The 14149-nt window shown below is 37.6% G+C and overlaps 2 protein-coding genes across 3 annotated transcripts; one reads left to right on the top strand and one right to left on the bottom strand.

Moving 5' to 3' along the window:
- The first annotated feature begins 7987 nt into the window (after window positions 1–7987).
- Window positions 7988–9125, top strand: LOC119766965 (metaxin-2). Its single transcript, XM_038253731.1, has 3 exons — window positions 7988–8154; window positions 8268–8856; window positions 8914–9125. Exons 1-3 carry the CDS (start codon window positions 8112–8114, stop codon window positions 9065–9067), a joined length of 786 nt encoding a protein of 261 aa, XP_038109659.1. The 5' UTR covers window positions 7988–8111; the 3' UTR covers window positions 9068–9125.
- Window positions 9117–12838, bottom strand: LOC6036470 (DNA-directed RNA polymerase III subunit RPC2). Of its 2 annotated transcripts, none has more exons than XM_038253728.1 (3): window positions 12766–12838; window positions 11673–12713; window positions 9117–11608 (listed from the first exon to the last, which is right to left on the bottom strand). In XM_038253728.1, the coding sequence occupies exons 2-3, from the start codon at window positions 12654–12656 to the stop codon at window positions 9188–9190; spliced, it is 3405 nt and encodes a 1134-aa protein (XP_038109656.1). In that variant the 5' UTR covers window positions 12657–12713; window positions 12766–12838; the 3' UTR covers window positions 9117–9187. The 2 variants fall into 2 exon arrangements, with proteins under 2 accessions (XP_038109656.1, XP_038109657.1); XM_038253729.1 differs by having other exon boundaries at window positions 11673–12707; window positions 12766–12799.
- Window positions 12839–14149: the final 1311 nt, after the last annotated feature.

Below are 14149 nucleotides of genomic sequence, written 5' to 3'. Positions count from 1 at the left end.
CGCACAAAAAACAGTCAAGGAATGGGTCACGATAAAAAATTAAGAATAAATAAACAATCATTCAAAAATTTTAAAATACCAAAAATTTAAAAAAATGCTGAGCTTGAAAATTTAAAAACAATTATAGATTTATTTTGAGATTTTCAAATTTAAAATTCTAAAATTTGAATTAAAAACTTGAAGTATTATAAAGTATTTAAGAATTTTCGGTTTTTAAAATTTAGGAATTTTTAGATCTAAGAATCTAAAAATTTTAAGTCTTAGAATTTGAGAATTCAAAAAATATCCAGAAATTTTAAAATTTAGAAATTGAGGAATTAAAGAATGCGCCCCTTTTTTGACCAATTGAAACATTTGTGGAATTTTCGAAAAAAATATTTTGAAAATATAAGGTTTGCCACCCGATAACAGCTAACATATTTCGGGAGGACAGTGACAGTTCGAGCTCGATCTTGGTTTGCATCAGGGTAGAGTGACGAAGAGTTCATCTTTCATTTTCACTGGGCCTATATCTTGAAAACGGTGAAAGATTTGACATAGGAAAAAAATGGCAAGATTTTTTTTAGGGGGCAACATTTTTAATCGTTTTTCTGTATGGCTCAAAAGTTACTGGATTTTATCCCATGAACCACATCAAAACAGATCAAAACTGAGTTTTTTTTTTTTAAAAAAAAGGTCCAATAAACCATATTTCCAGTTTTTGCTTTTTGGGTGTTTTTAAAACCGCCTTGAGTCAGGGGTATCAAAAAACAGCCAAAAAACAAACACTGTAAATTTGGTTTATTGGACCTTTAAAAAAAACTCCAGATAAATTAAGAAAATACGAATTTTGCCAAATGTATTTTGAATTTGTGGAATTTTGGATCAAGTTTTCCTACAGAAACAAAAATAAAATAAAATGTTTAAATTTGCTCAGTCAAAGTCGAAAGATCACAAGAAAGCTTTTTAATATTTTTGTGCAGATCCTGGTACAGATACCGATTTTTATATCCAAGCTGTTCCATTTATGGTATTCATGCAATATTCATGTAAATATGAATATCAAGCTACTTATCTTTTCCTGATATCTTTGATTTTTGGATACTTTTCATTAAATTTGTCAGCATTCCTCGGCAAGCGTGCACGCACATGCGCAAACTGTCAAATTGCTTTGCACGCAAAACGGACATTAGGTATAAATTCCTAATTTTTAGTATTTTTTGAACTTATGTTCTAGCTTGTCAAATTATACCTAAAAATTAGTATTTTTTTCTTCCTAAAATTTAGGATTTTTTTAGAACACTGAAGTACTTCTTAAAAATTCCTAAATTTTAGTATTTTTTTTAGTTCAAAAATTGCGATTCACGTTTTGACAAGTCAAAACAAAATAATTTCGTGGCTGTGAGTTGGTGTTCCGCGGTGCTGCTGAAAACTTCGGAACTTTGGCAAGGTAAGTGTGCAGAAGAAAAGTGGTTCTCCGGTTCTGCACGGAGAACGGAACCCGGAGCATCCTTATTAGAGGAAGTGTGGCTCGCGTGCTTGTGGTAGAGGAGGAGGAGGAGGACGGAACCTTCAACTCCCGGCGGAATTAAAATAACCGCCTCTTCCCTCTCGTGCTCTGGAGGACGGATCTCGGTACGGATATTTGCGGAAGAGCTGGAAAGGGGAAGTATAAACGGACCCCAACCGTGGGGATTGTGCGACCGTGGCGATTGTGGGAACACGCAGAAAAATATTTTGTAGAATCAGCCTGTACGAGGTTTGATTCAACAAAATTTTTGTTGAATATAATCAACGCCGATTTTGCGTTGAAACAAACCTTGATTTTCTTAATTCCACAAAAATCTTTTGTTGTTTTGAAAAAGTTGCTTTGACGTTTAGCGTTGATTCAACAAAAATCTTGATTTTCAAATCAACAAAACGTTTTGTTGATTCAAATATGCCTTATTTTTCTGCGTGAATGAAATCTATCTTTTTGTGATTTGGTTGGACGTTGCGGGTGTGTGTATGTATGCGTTTGTGAAAGTGTTCGTGTGTGTGTGTGTGTGTGTGTGTGTGCTCGTGTGTATATGAGAGATTGAAAGTGAGAGGGTGGGGGTAGAGGAAGAGAAAGAGAGAAAGAAAGAGAAAGTGGGTGAGAGAAGAGGAGAGGGAGAGAAAAAGTGGGAGAGAAGAGGGAGTGAAAGAGAGCGAAAATGGGAAAGGGAGAGAGAAAGTAGAAAAGGGAGAGAAACGGGGAGTTTGTGAGAGAATGCTGGAGGGGAAGAGCGAAAGAAAATGTGGGAGAGAGATAGGGTGAGGGTAGAAGAAGAGAGAGATAGAAAATAAGAGAGAGAGAAAGTGGGAGTGAGAGGGGCAAAGATGAAGAAAGAGAGAGATAAGAGATAAAGTTGGAGAGAGAGTAGGAGATGGAGAGATAGTAGGAGAGGGAGAGATAGTAGGAAAGGGAGAGAGATAGTAGGAGAGGGGAGAGAGTAAGAGAGGTAGAGAGAAAGTGAGAAAGAGAGAGGTGAGAAAATATGGGAGAGAAAGAAAGGGAGAGAGGGTAGGAGAGAAAGAGAAAAAGTTGAATTGAGAGGAAGAGAAGAGAGAGATAGCAGGGAACAGGAAGAGCGAGAAAATAGAAAGAGAGGGGAGAGAGAGAAAATTTTAAAAATCTCTAATTCCAAACATTATAAAACTCCAAAAAATCCAATCTTATATTCTACAATTCCAAATATTTAAAGATTAAAATGTTGAAGTTGTAAAAATATTAAAATATTAAAATAATAACTGATATTTAAAATAAATGAATATTAAAACATTAAAGAACTAACATATTATAAAATATTATACAAAATTATAAAGTTAAAATATTCAAATCATTAAATATTTATTTTAGGTAAGTCCATTTATGAAAAAGTTGTGTTTTATGTAAATAAAAAAATTTATATAATTTTAAAAAAAAAATTATTCTTCCTGCATAGCTCTTAGAAAATACCTAATTTAAAAGTTAAAATCTGGAGTTTTTTTTTGAAAAGGACCAATAAACCAAATTTTCAGTTTTTGCTTTTTGGGTGGTTTTCAATACCCCTGACTCAAGGCAGTTCTAAAAACATCCAAAAAGCAAAAACTGGAAATTTGGTTTATTGGACCTTTTCAAAAAAAAACTCCAGAAATATTGAAATTAAAAAATATTAAAATATTAAAATATTAAAATATTAAAATGTTAAAATATTATAATATTAAAATATTAAAATATTAAAATATTAAAATATTAAATTATTAAAATATTAAAATATTAATATATTAAAATATTAAAATATTAAAATATTAAAATATTAAAATATTAAAATATTAAAATATTAAAATATTAAAATATTAAAATATTAAAATATTAAAATATTAAAATATTAAAATATTAAAATATTAAAATATTAAAATATTAAAATATTAAAATATTAAAATATTAAAATATTAAAATATTAAAATATTAAAATATTAAAATATTAAAATATTAAAATATTAAAATATTAAAATATTAAAATATTAAAATATTAAAATATTAAAATATTAAAATATTAAAATATTAAAATATTAAAATATTAAAATATTAAAATATTAAAATATTAAAATATTAAAATATTAAAATATTAAAATATTAAAATATTAAAATATTAAAATATTAAAATATTAAAATATTAAAATATTAAAATATTAAAATATTAAAATATTAAAATATTAAAATATTAAAATATTAAAATATTAAAATATTAAAATATTAAAATATTAAAATATTTAAATATTTAAATATTTAAATATTAAAATATTAAAATATTAAAATATTAAAATATTAAAATATTAAAATATTAAAATATTAAAATATTAAAATATTAAAATATTAAAATATTAAAATATTAAAATATTAAAATATTAAAATATTAAAATATTAAAATATTAAAATATTAAAATATTAAAATATTAAAATATTAAAATATTAAAATATTAAAATATTAAAATATTAAAATATTAAAATATTAAAATATTAAAATATTAAAATATTAAAATATTAAAATATTAAAATATTAAAATATTAAAATATTAAAATATTAAAATATTTAAATATTTAAATATTTAAATATTCAAATATTAAAATATTAAAATATTAAAATATTAAAATATTAAAATAATTAAATATTTAAAAATTAAAATATTAAAATATTAAAATATTAAAATATTAAAATATTAAAATATTAAAATATTAAAATATTAAAATATTAAAATATTAAAATATTAAAATATTAAAATATTAAAATATTAAAATATTAAAATATTAAAATATTAAAATATTAAAATATTAAAATATTAAAATATTAAAATATTAAAATATTAAAATATTAAAATATTAAAATATTAAAATATTAAAATATTAAAATATTAAAATAATAAAACATTAAAATTTTAAAATATTAAAATAATGAAATATTTAAATATTAAAATATTAAAATACTAAAATATTTAACTATAAAAAATTAAAACATAACAAAAAACAAAATATAAAAAAATTATAAATTTAATATTAAAAATTTAGATACATTTAAAAATTAAAATTTAATTTAAATTTTAATATTTATTTTTAGGTGTGAACATTTATGAAATAGTTGTGTTTGATGTAAATAAAAATATTAATATCATATAAACCATTGTTTTCTTCTGCCTGCATATATCTTGGATAATACTTAATACCTAATTTGATCTTTGATTATTCTTAAGTATAAGTAATTTTGGATCCCTCACTTTTTCTGAAAATACCTCAAATTTAGGTATTTATTCCTAGAAATAAGGAATAATCATGGTCCGCCATCTTGGATCATACCTAAATATTAGTAATTGTGGATCCCTCACTTTTTCTAAAAAACTCAAATTTAGGTATTTATGCCTAAAAATTAGGAATAATCATGGTCCGCCATCTTGGATTATACCTGAATATAAGTAATTTTGGATCTCTCACTTTTCCAGAAAATACCTCAAATTTAGGTATATATACCTAGAAATAAGGAATAATCATGGTCCGCCATCTTGGATTATACCTAAATATTAGTCATTTTGGATCCCTCACTTTTTCTGAAAATACCTCAAATTTTGGTATTTATTCCTAGAAATAAGGAATAATCATGGTCCGCCATCTTGGATTATACCTGAATATAAGTAATTTTGGATCCCTCACTTTTCCAGAAAATACCTCAAATTTAGGTATTTTTACCTAGAAATAAGGAATAATCATGGTCCGCCATCTTGGATTATACCTAAATATTAGTAATTTTGGATCCCTCACTTTTTCTGAAAATACCTCAAATTTAGGTATTAATTCCTAAAAATTAGGAATAATCATGGTCCGCCATCTTGGATTATACCTGAATGTCAGTAATTTTGGATCCCGCACTTTTCCAGAAAATACCTCAAATTTAGGTATTTATACCTAGAAATAAGGAATAATCATGGTCCGCCATCTTGGATTATACCTAAATATTAGTAATTTTGGATCCCTCACTTTTTCTGAAAATACCTCAAATTTAGGTATTAATTCCTAAAAATTAGGAATAATCATGGTCCGCCATCTTGGATTATACCTGAATGTCAGTAATTTTGGATCCCGCACTTTTCCAGAAAATACCTCAAATTTAGGTATTTATACCTAGAAATAAGGAATAATCATGGTCCGCCATCTTGGATTATACCTAAATATTAGTAATTTTGGATCCCTCACTTTTCCAGAAAATACCTCAAATTTAGGTATTTATACCTAGAAATAAAGAATAATCATGGTCCGCCATCTTGGATTATACCTAAATATTAGTAATTTTGGATCCCGCACTTTTCCAGAAAATACCTCAAATTTAGGTATATATACCTAGAAATAAGGAATAATCATGGTCCGCCATCTTGGATTATACCTAAATATTAGTCATTTTGGATCCCTCACTTTTTCTGAAAATACCTCAAATTTTGGTATTTATTCCTAGAAATAAGGAATAATCATGGTCCGCCATCTTGGATTATACCTGAATATAAGTAATTTTGGATCCCTCACTTTTCCAGAAAATACCTCAAATTTAGGTATTTTTACCTAGAAATAAGGAATAATCATGGTCCGCCATCTTGGATTATACCTAAATATTAGTAATTTTGGATCCCTCACTTTTTCTGAAAATACCTCAAATTTAGGTATTAATTCCTAAAAATTAGGAATAATCATGGTCCGCCATCTTGGATTATACCTGAATGTCAGTAATTTTGGATCCCGCACTTTTCCAGAAAATACCTCAAATTTAGGTATTTATACCTAGAAATAAGGAATAATCATGGTCCGCCATCTTGGATTATACCTAAATATTAGTAATTTTGGATCCCTCACTTTTCCAGAAAATACCTCAAATTTAGGTATTTATACCTAGAAATAAAGAATAATCATGGTCCGCCATCTTGGATTATACCTAAATATTAGTAATTTTGGATCCCGCACTTTTCCAGAAAATACCTCAAATTTAGGTATATATACCTAGAAATAAGGAATAATCATGGTCCGCCATCTTGGATTATACCTAAATATTAGTCATTTTGGATCCCTCACTTTTTCTGAAAATACCTCAAATTTTGGTATTTATTCCTAGAAATAAGGAATAATCATGGTCCGCCATCTTGGATTATACCTGAATATAAGTAATTTTGGATCCCTCACTTTTCCAGAAAATACCTCAAATTTAGGTATTTTTACCTAGAAATAAGGAATAATCATGGTCCGCCATCTTGGATTATACCTAAATATTAGTAATTTTGGATCCCGCACTTTTCCAGAAAATACCTCAAATTTAGGTATTTATACCTAGAAATAAGGAATAATCATGGTCCGCCATCTTGGATTATACCTAAATATTAGTAATTTTGGATCCCTCACTTTTCCAGAAAATACCTCAAATTTAGGTATTTATACCTAGAAATAAAGAATAATCATGGTCCGCCATCTTGGATTATACCTAAATATTAGTAATTTTGGATCCCGCACTTTTCCAGAAAATACCTCAAATTTAGGTATATATACCTAGAAATAAGGAATAATCATGGTCCGCCATCTTGGATTATACCTAAATATTAGTCATTTTGGATCCCTCACTTTTTCTGAAAATACCTCAAATTTTGGTATTTATTCCTAGAAATAAGGAATAATCATGGTCCGCCATCTTGGATTATACCTGAATATAAGTAATTTTGGATCCCTCACTTTTCCAGAAAATACCTCAAATTTAGGTATTTTTACCTAGAAATAAGGAATAATCATGGTCCGCCATCTTGGATTATACCTAAATATTAGTAATTTTGGATCCCTCACTTTTTCTGAAAATACCTCAAATTTAGGTATTAATTCCTAAAAATTAGGAATAATCATGGTCCGCCATCTTGGATTATACCTGAATGTCAGTAATTTTGGATCCCGCACTTTTCCAGAAAATACCTCAAATTTAGGTATTTATACCTAGAAATAAGGAATAATCATGGTCCGCCATCTTGGATTATACCTAAATATTAGTAATTTTGGATCCCGCACTTTTCCAGAAAATACCTCAAATTTAGGTATTTATACCTAGAAATAAGGAATAATCATGGTCCGCCATCTTGGATTATACCTAAATATTAGTAATTTTGGATCCCTCACTTTTCCAGAAAATACCTCAAATTTAGGTATTTATACCTAGAAATTAGGAATAATAATGGTCCGCCATCTTGGATTATACCTAAATATTAGTTATTTTGGTTGCCTCACTTTTCCAGAAAATACCTAAAATTTAGGTATTTTGGTTCTACAATTATACCTAAAATATAGGAATTCTCGTACTAAAACGCTATTAGTAATTTTATTACTAATAGCCGATTAGTAATAAAATACCTTATTGCAGTCAGGTTCGATTATACCTAAAAATTAGGAATTTATACCTAATGTCCGTTTTGCGTGTGCAATCATAACAAAAGTCAGCTGTCAGTTGAATGATGTAATTTTGTTTGTGTTTCACCCGGAATCAGACAACGCAATAATTTTTGAAAAAAAGTTTTTTTTTAATTTTACCAATCTTCTTCAAATCAAAAAATAAATCGATAAAATGAGTGCAATTACCAGCGAGTATTTGAAGAATGAAATCATTGGTAATGGGAATGATCTCAGCAACAAATAAAAAAAAAATTGTAGAGACGTTTGACAGCTTGAACTATTTTGCAAATTTCAAAACGATTTCTTCTAATGGACAACATTCTTCCAGCATCTCAACCGTGGCCCCAAAAAGCCTTCCTCTACCAACCGTACGAGGAGGAGCAGATCCTGCTCGCGGAAAACGCCAGCTGCCTCGCGGTCCGCACCTATCTAACCATGCTGGACCTGCCCTTCACCGTCGAACTGCGCGCCAACTCGGAATTTATGTCGCCAGGCGGCAAGCGCACCAAACTGCCGGTGCTGCGCGTCGAAAACTACACGTACGCCGAGTTCGAACACATCCTGAGCTTCGTCGAGCTGAAGGGCCACTCGCTGACGGCGGAGCTCGCGCCTGAGGAGAAGGACGACATGCGGGCGCACCTCTGCCTGGTGGAGCAGATCTTTACGAACGCGGAGCAGTATGTTAGCTGGGTCGATAAGGAGGTGCTGGAGAAGGTGACGCGTGCGAGGAATGGGTCGGTGTATCCGTTTCCGTTGAACTATATTCAGAACTGGCGCAAGCAGCTGGCCGTGAGGAGGCAGCTGGGGGTGGCGGAGTTTTTGAAGCTGACCCAGGAGGAGGTTACGGATCGGGTGGATAAGCTGTGCCAGTCGTTGAGTTATCGGCTGGATGATAAGCCGTACTTTTACGGGACAAAGTGGGTTGGATATCATGTCATTGATTTAGTTGATTTTAACTGATATTTTTGTTTTAGACCAACGGAACTGGACGCCCTGGTTTTCGGTCACCTGTTCAGCATTTTCACGATGACCTTGCCGAACAATGTGCTTGCCGTTACGATCAACAAGTACCGAAATTTGACGCAGTTCTGCAAGAACATTGAGGAGAAGTACTTCAAGCGCGTTTAATTAGTTTACTGCATTTATAGCCAGGAAGTTTCGGAAGATTAAATCTGCCTTCAGCTGACTTCAAGTAGTTTTATTTCTGGACAAATTTAAAAGAGAAAAAACGATAAATAGTGACGTACCTTAGTAATTCTGCAGCTTCAGCCGCGGCACGATGTTCATGCTGGTCAGCTCCTGGAACAGCAGCTTGCACGCGTACGGCATCGATATCTTGGACACGCTGGCCGACGAGCGGCAGTTGTGGCACCACGAGGAATACGCGAGCCGGCCGCACACGTTGCAAACGTCCACGTCGAACGCGTCCGACGAGATCATGAGCCGCTCCATGATCAGCATCGAGGCGCCGTACGAAATCAGACAGTCGCGTTCCATCTCGCCCAGCCGGAGACCTCCCTCGCGGCTACGACCTTGCGTCGGTTGACGGGTGAGGACGGCGCGTGGACCGCGCGCTCGGGCGTGCATCTTGTCCTGCACCATGTGCTTGAGCTTCTGGTAGTAGACGGGACCGGAGTAGATGTACGCCTCGAGCGGTTCGCCGGTGATTCCGGAGTAGAAGACGTCCTTGCCGAGGTAGTTGAACCCGTTCTTGAACAGTTCGTCCTGTAGATCTTGGCATTTGGAGCCGCCGAAAGCGGTTCCGTAGTGGAATTTGCCCTCGAGGACGCCAGCTTTGCTGCCGAGCAGTTCGAGCGTTTTGCCGACCGTCATACGGGACGGGAAGCCGTGCGGGTTCATCACCATGTCCGGCGACATGCCAAAGTCGTTGAAGGGCAGATCTTCCTGCTCGACGATCAGACCGGTGACGCCTTTTTGGCCGTGGCGCGAGCTGAACTTGTCGCCAATCTCCGGACGGCGTGTTTGACGCAGCAGGATCTTGACGAGGAACTCTTCGTCGTTGTTCGTTGAAACCATGACCTTTTCGATGTAGCTCGGTTCCGTGCCCTTGTACGTGATCGGGACGCCGCTGTACGCGATCGGCTGCTGGCCGGACTCTTTCTGTTCGATCGGGTTGATGGATTTGACGGCTGGCATTTCCTTGTTGACCATGGTCTGTTTGGACGAGACCTTCTCGCCAGGGGAGATGATTCCGTCCGTGTCGAGACACTCGTGCCGGAAGATGATCTTGTTGGTGAGCGAGTCCTTCATGGGGCCCATGATGCGATCGAAGGTCTGATTGCTGTACCGTTTGATGGTGCACTTGCTGTTTTTGTACACCAGACAGCGTCCGTAGCCGCGATCGATCGAGGCCTTGTTCAGGATCAACGCATCTTCGATATCGTACCCGGAGTAGCTCATAACTGCGACCGTGGCGTTCTGCCCGGCCGGCAGCTTATCAAAGTTGGTCAACTCGATCGTCCGCGAGCGCACCATCGGCGTTTGCGGGTAGACAATGTTGTACATCAACGTGTCGATCCGGTTCTTCTGGTTGTACCCGATAATTCCCATCGCTTGCTTACCCATAGCGCACTGGTACGTGTTACGGGGACTCTGGTTGTGGTGCGGGTACGGAACTAACCCAGCGCAAACTCCCAACAGCGTAAACGGTTCAATCTCCAGGTGGGTCGTCTTCTCCGGATCAATATCAAGCTCCTGATACGCGATGAACGAATCGTTCTCCTCGTTCACGTCCAGATATTCAATCAACCCGTCGTGCAAAAAGTCGTCAAACTTGCGCAAACCCACCTTCAACTGCTCAATGTGCTCCTGCTTCACCAGCGGTTGTCCGTTCTGAACGATGATGTACGGCCGGCACAATCTCCCCCCATCCGTGTGAATATAAACGCAACGTTGAGAAAACGACGTATGAATCGACACAAAAGACCCGATCAAACCCTTCCTACGCATCATCCGGAACACCTCCACCAACCGCTTGTACATGATCGTCACTCCCAAAATGTTACCGTTGATGAACACCATAAAAACCTTCGGATTGTTGATCGTCTCTCCTCCAAGCAAGCGAATATCTTCCACCCCAGAATTGTACGCCAACCGAATAACAGGTTCCTCGTCCACCTCCGTCGTAATGTGCGTCATCAGCGCCAAGTTCTTCACCAACCCGCAAGCCTCACCCTCGGGCGTATCCGACGGACACAGCATTCCCCACTGGCTCGGCTGCAACGATCGCGGTCCCGAAACCTTCCGCGTCTTCTCAAACTGCGAGTTCACCCGGGTCATCATCCCCAGCGCCGAAATGTAGCTCAACCGCGACAACACCTGCGTCACACCCGCCCGCTCCATCTTGAACCGCTTAATCGTCCAATTCCCCGTCGATATCGCCGTCTCCAACCCCGTCGAGATCAACGCCGCCCGCATGTGCTTCACAATGTCAAACTGGGCCGCCTTGATCTTCGGAATGTTCTTGTCGGCGATCATCTTCAGCTCCCAGTTGAAGCGCTTGAACAGGTCCTCGAACATGAGCGACAGCAGCGAACCTGCCAGCTCGAGCCGCTTGTTGCCGTAATAGTCGCGGTCGTCCACCGCCGACCGGTCCAGCTCGGCGGCCATCACGCGCCGGATCATCAGCGCCACGTAGATCGCTTTGACCTGCGGGGGGGGGAAACCATAGTTTTAGTCACCACGAACTTCAATTCGACAACCAAAAACTCACCTGAAAGTTAAAGTTGTTCACCGGGACGTGCGCCAAAATCGTCGTCGCCAGCAAATCCCGCGCCTCATCCGCCGTCGTCTTGTACTTCGTGGCCGCCGTCGTGAACCGCTTCGCAATCAACTTCGATCCCATGTACTCCAACGCACGCTGCTGGGTGTAAACCTTGTGGTTCGCAGCCTCCAACAGCGACGGCGCCAGCCGCTTCTGCGTCTCCGTATCGATCCCCACCAGCTGCATAATCTCCTGATCCGACGCAATCCCCATCGCCTTGAAAATGATCGCCACCGGAATCTCCTCCGTCATCGAGTTGTGCTTCAGGTAGTACTTGCCATGCTTGGACAGCAAAATCGTCCGCGACTTCTTCTCGTGCGTCGAACTCGTCACCTGGCACTGGATCACGTTGTTGTAATCCTCCGTCAGCATCTTGTTCCAGGAAACCTGCTCCTGAATCAAAATCACCTTCTCCGTCCCACGAATCACAAAGTAACCGCCCGGATCCAGCGGACACTCGTTCACCTTCGACAGCTCGTACTCGGACTTCCCACTGAGCACACAATTCGACGACCGCAGCATAATCGGCATCCGCCCAATCAACAACCCATTCCGCACAACCCGCTGCGTGCCCCGCGTGTACTCAATGTCCACCGTGATCGGCGCCGCGTACGTCATGTCCCGCAGCCGGCACTCGTGCGGCGTCGTCGATTTGGTATTGTTAAAGCCTTCCTCCACGTCCGGCATCCCGATGGCCACGTTCAGATACTTCAGGTAAAAGCACGGATCGGCATCGCTCTTGACCTCGTCGTTCGCCCGCACAATGTTCTTGATGTCCACGTTGATGAAGTAGTTGAACGAATCGATGTGCTGCTTGACCAGACCCTTGATCTGCAGGAACGCCGGCACCAGCTTCCATTTGTCCTCCAGCGTTTTCTGCACCTTTTTCAAGTTCTTGCTGCCCGCATCCCAGTCCTTCTCGTTGAGACCCATTTTCGGAAAATTGTATCTTGCCACAACCAGCAATTAAAGAGCTTTCATTTCCTGTAACTTTTACACACTTTAAATTGCTAATTTTATCAGAAAATCAATTTAACTTTACGGCGAAAATGAGAACCATGCGGCTCGCGTACGCACCGACTTTTGTTTTGATCGCATGCGATACAGTTTGACAGCTTGCTCGCGCATGCGAGTGCACGTTTGACGGGAAATGCTGACGAAATGGGTAAAATTGAGGGGATCACAGACGGTGACCGAACAGACGGTTTGCTTGATTTAGAATGAACTTTTAATAGAGTTTTCTACGTGCGCATGTATTGCGTGTACGTACACGAAAAAGATTGAGGTTAAATTTTGTACCAGCCAGCAAAACAAATGGTGAGTTAGTGTGCGTGAATTCGGGCTTAGATAACTTTAAGTTAAAGCACATAGTAACTAGTTAATCTGTGGTTAAAGCTGTTGCATAAGGCTGGAAGAATCTTGAAATGTCAAAATTAAAAAGACGGATCTTGTTTTTTTTGCACAAGTAATCATTTAATTTTCTGGCAAAAAATATGACATTAAAAATTTCAAAAATTAAAAACAATCATACATTTATTCAATTCAATTCAATTCGGTTTTATTTGTGAATAATCCAAGTTACAATGAGTTCATTTAGGTATATAACAGAGTTTTGGAGTTCCTTTCAGCTGTGTTTTACATCGTAATTCAATCGAAAAATTATTACTTATAACTATGGAATTGACAAGAGTAAGAAAAAGTTTTCAAAAAACTTACAGAAAGTGCAATGGGAAAAGGATAGATAAAGAGAAAGCTTATAACTAGATCACAGACAAAAATAATCAATTATAGATGTGCTTGATCATCAGCTCCCCGAGGGCCAGAAATTGCTCCGCCTTGTTACGGCAGCTCCGAAACCGCGTCATCATCTCCCCCGCGAGAGCAAAGAACTCCGGCAGGGTAAAGAGATCTTCCCCGGTGACTCCTTGCTGGGCCGCACCGCCGCTACCGGCAGCGACCACGCTGGCAAACGAACGCCCCCATCCAGGAGGGATCGCTGGGTTGTCCGCTGGAACCGTAGGCTGTCCAGCTGCAGGAACGGCTGCGCTCGTACTTCGCTGAGGAGGGTGGGCTTTCTTCTTCCTCTTTTCCTGCTCCTCGAGGTAGGCCTTGCGCGCGACGCATCCGCGGTAATTGCCGGTATGGTTGCCGTCACAGTTCGCGCACTTTACGCGCGGCTTGGTTTGTTCTGCCTTGTCCCCAAGTCCGCCTTTCGTGGCAGTGCGCACGCCTCCGAGAGGTGTGACTCACCGCACTTCACGCAGCGGGGCCGGAGGTTGCAGTTCCGCGAGCCGTGGCCGAATTTCTGGCAACGGTGGCATTGCGCTACGTCCGTCGGGTTTTTGGAGTAAAACCGCCAGCTTACCCAAAAACCGTCCAACGTCTTAGTCCGCCGCAGGTCTTGGATCTTGACGGTGCCGCGGTCG

This window comes from Culex quinquefasciatus, chromosome 2 (assembly GCF_015732765.1).
Source record: "Culex quinquefasciatus strain JHB chromosome 2, VPISU_Cqui_1.0_pri_paternal, whole genome shotgun sequence".
NCBI classification, from domain to species: domain Eukaryota; kingdom Metazoa; phylum Arthropoda; class Insecta; order Diptera; family Culicidae; genus Culex; species Culex quinquefasciatus.
The sequence above is the reverse complement of the archived record's forward strand: the minus strand, read 5'-3'. Positions and strand labels throughout refer to the sequence as shown.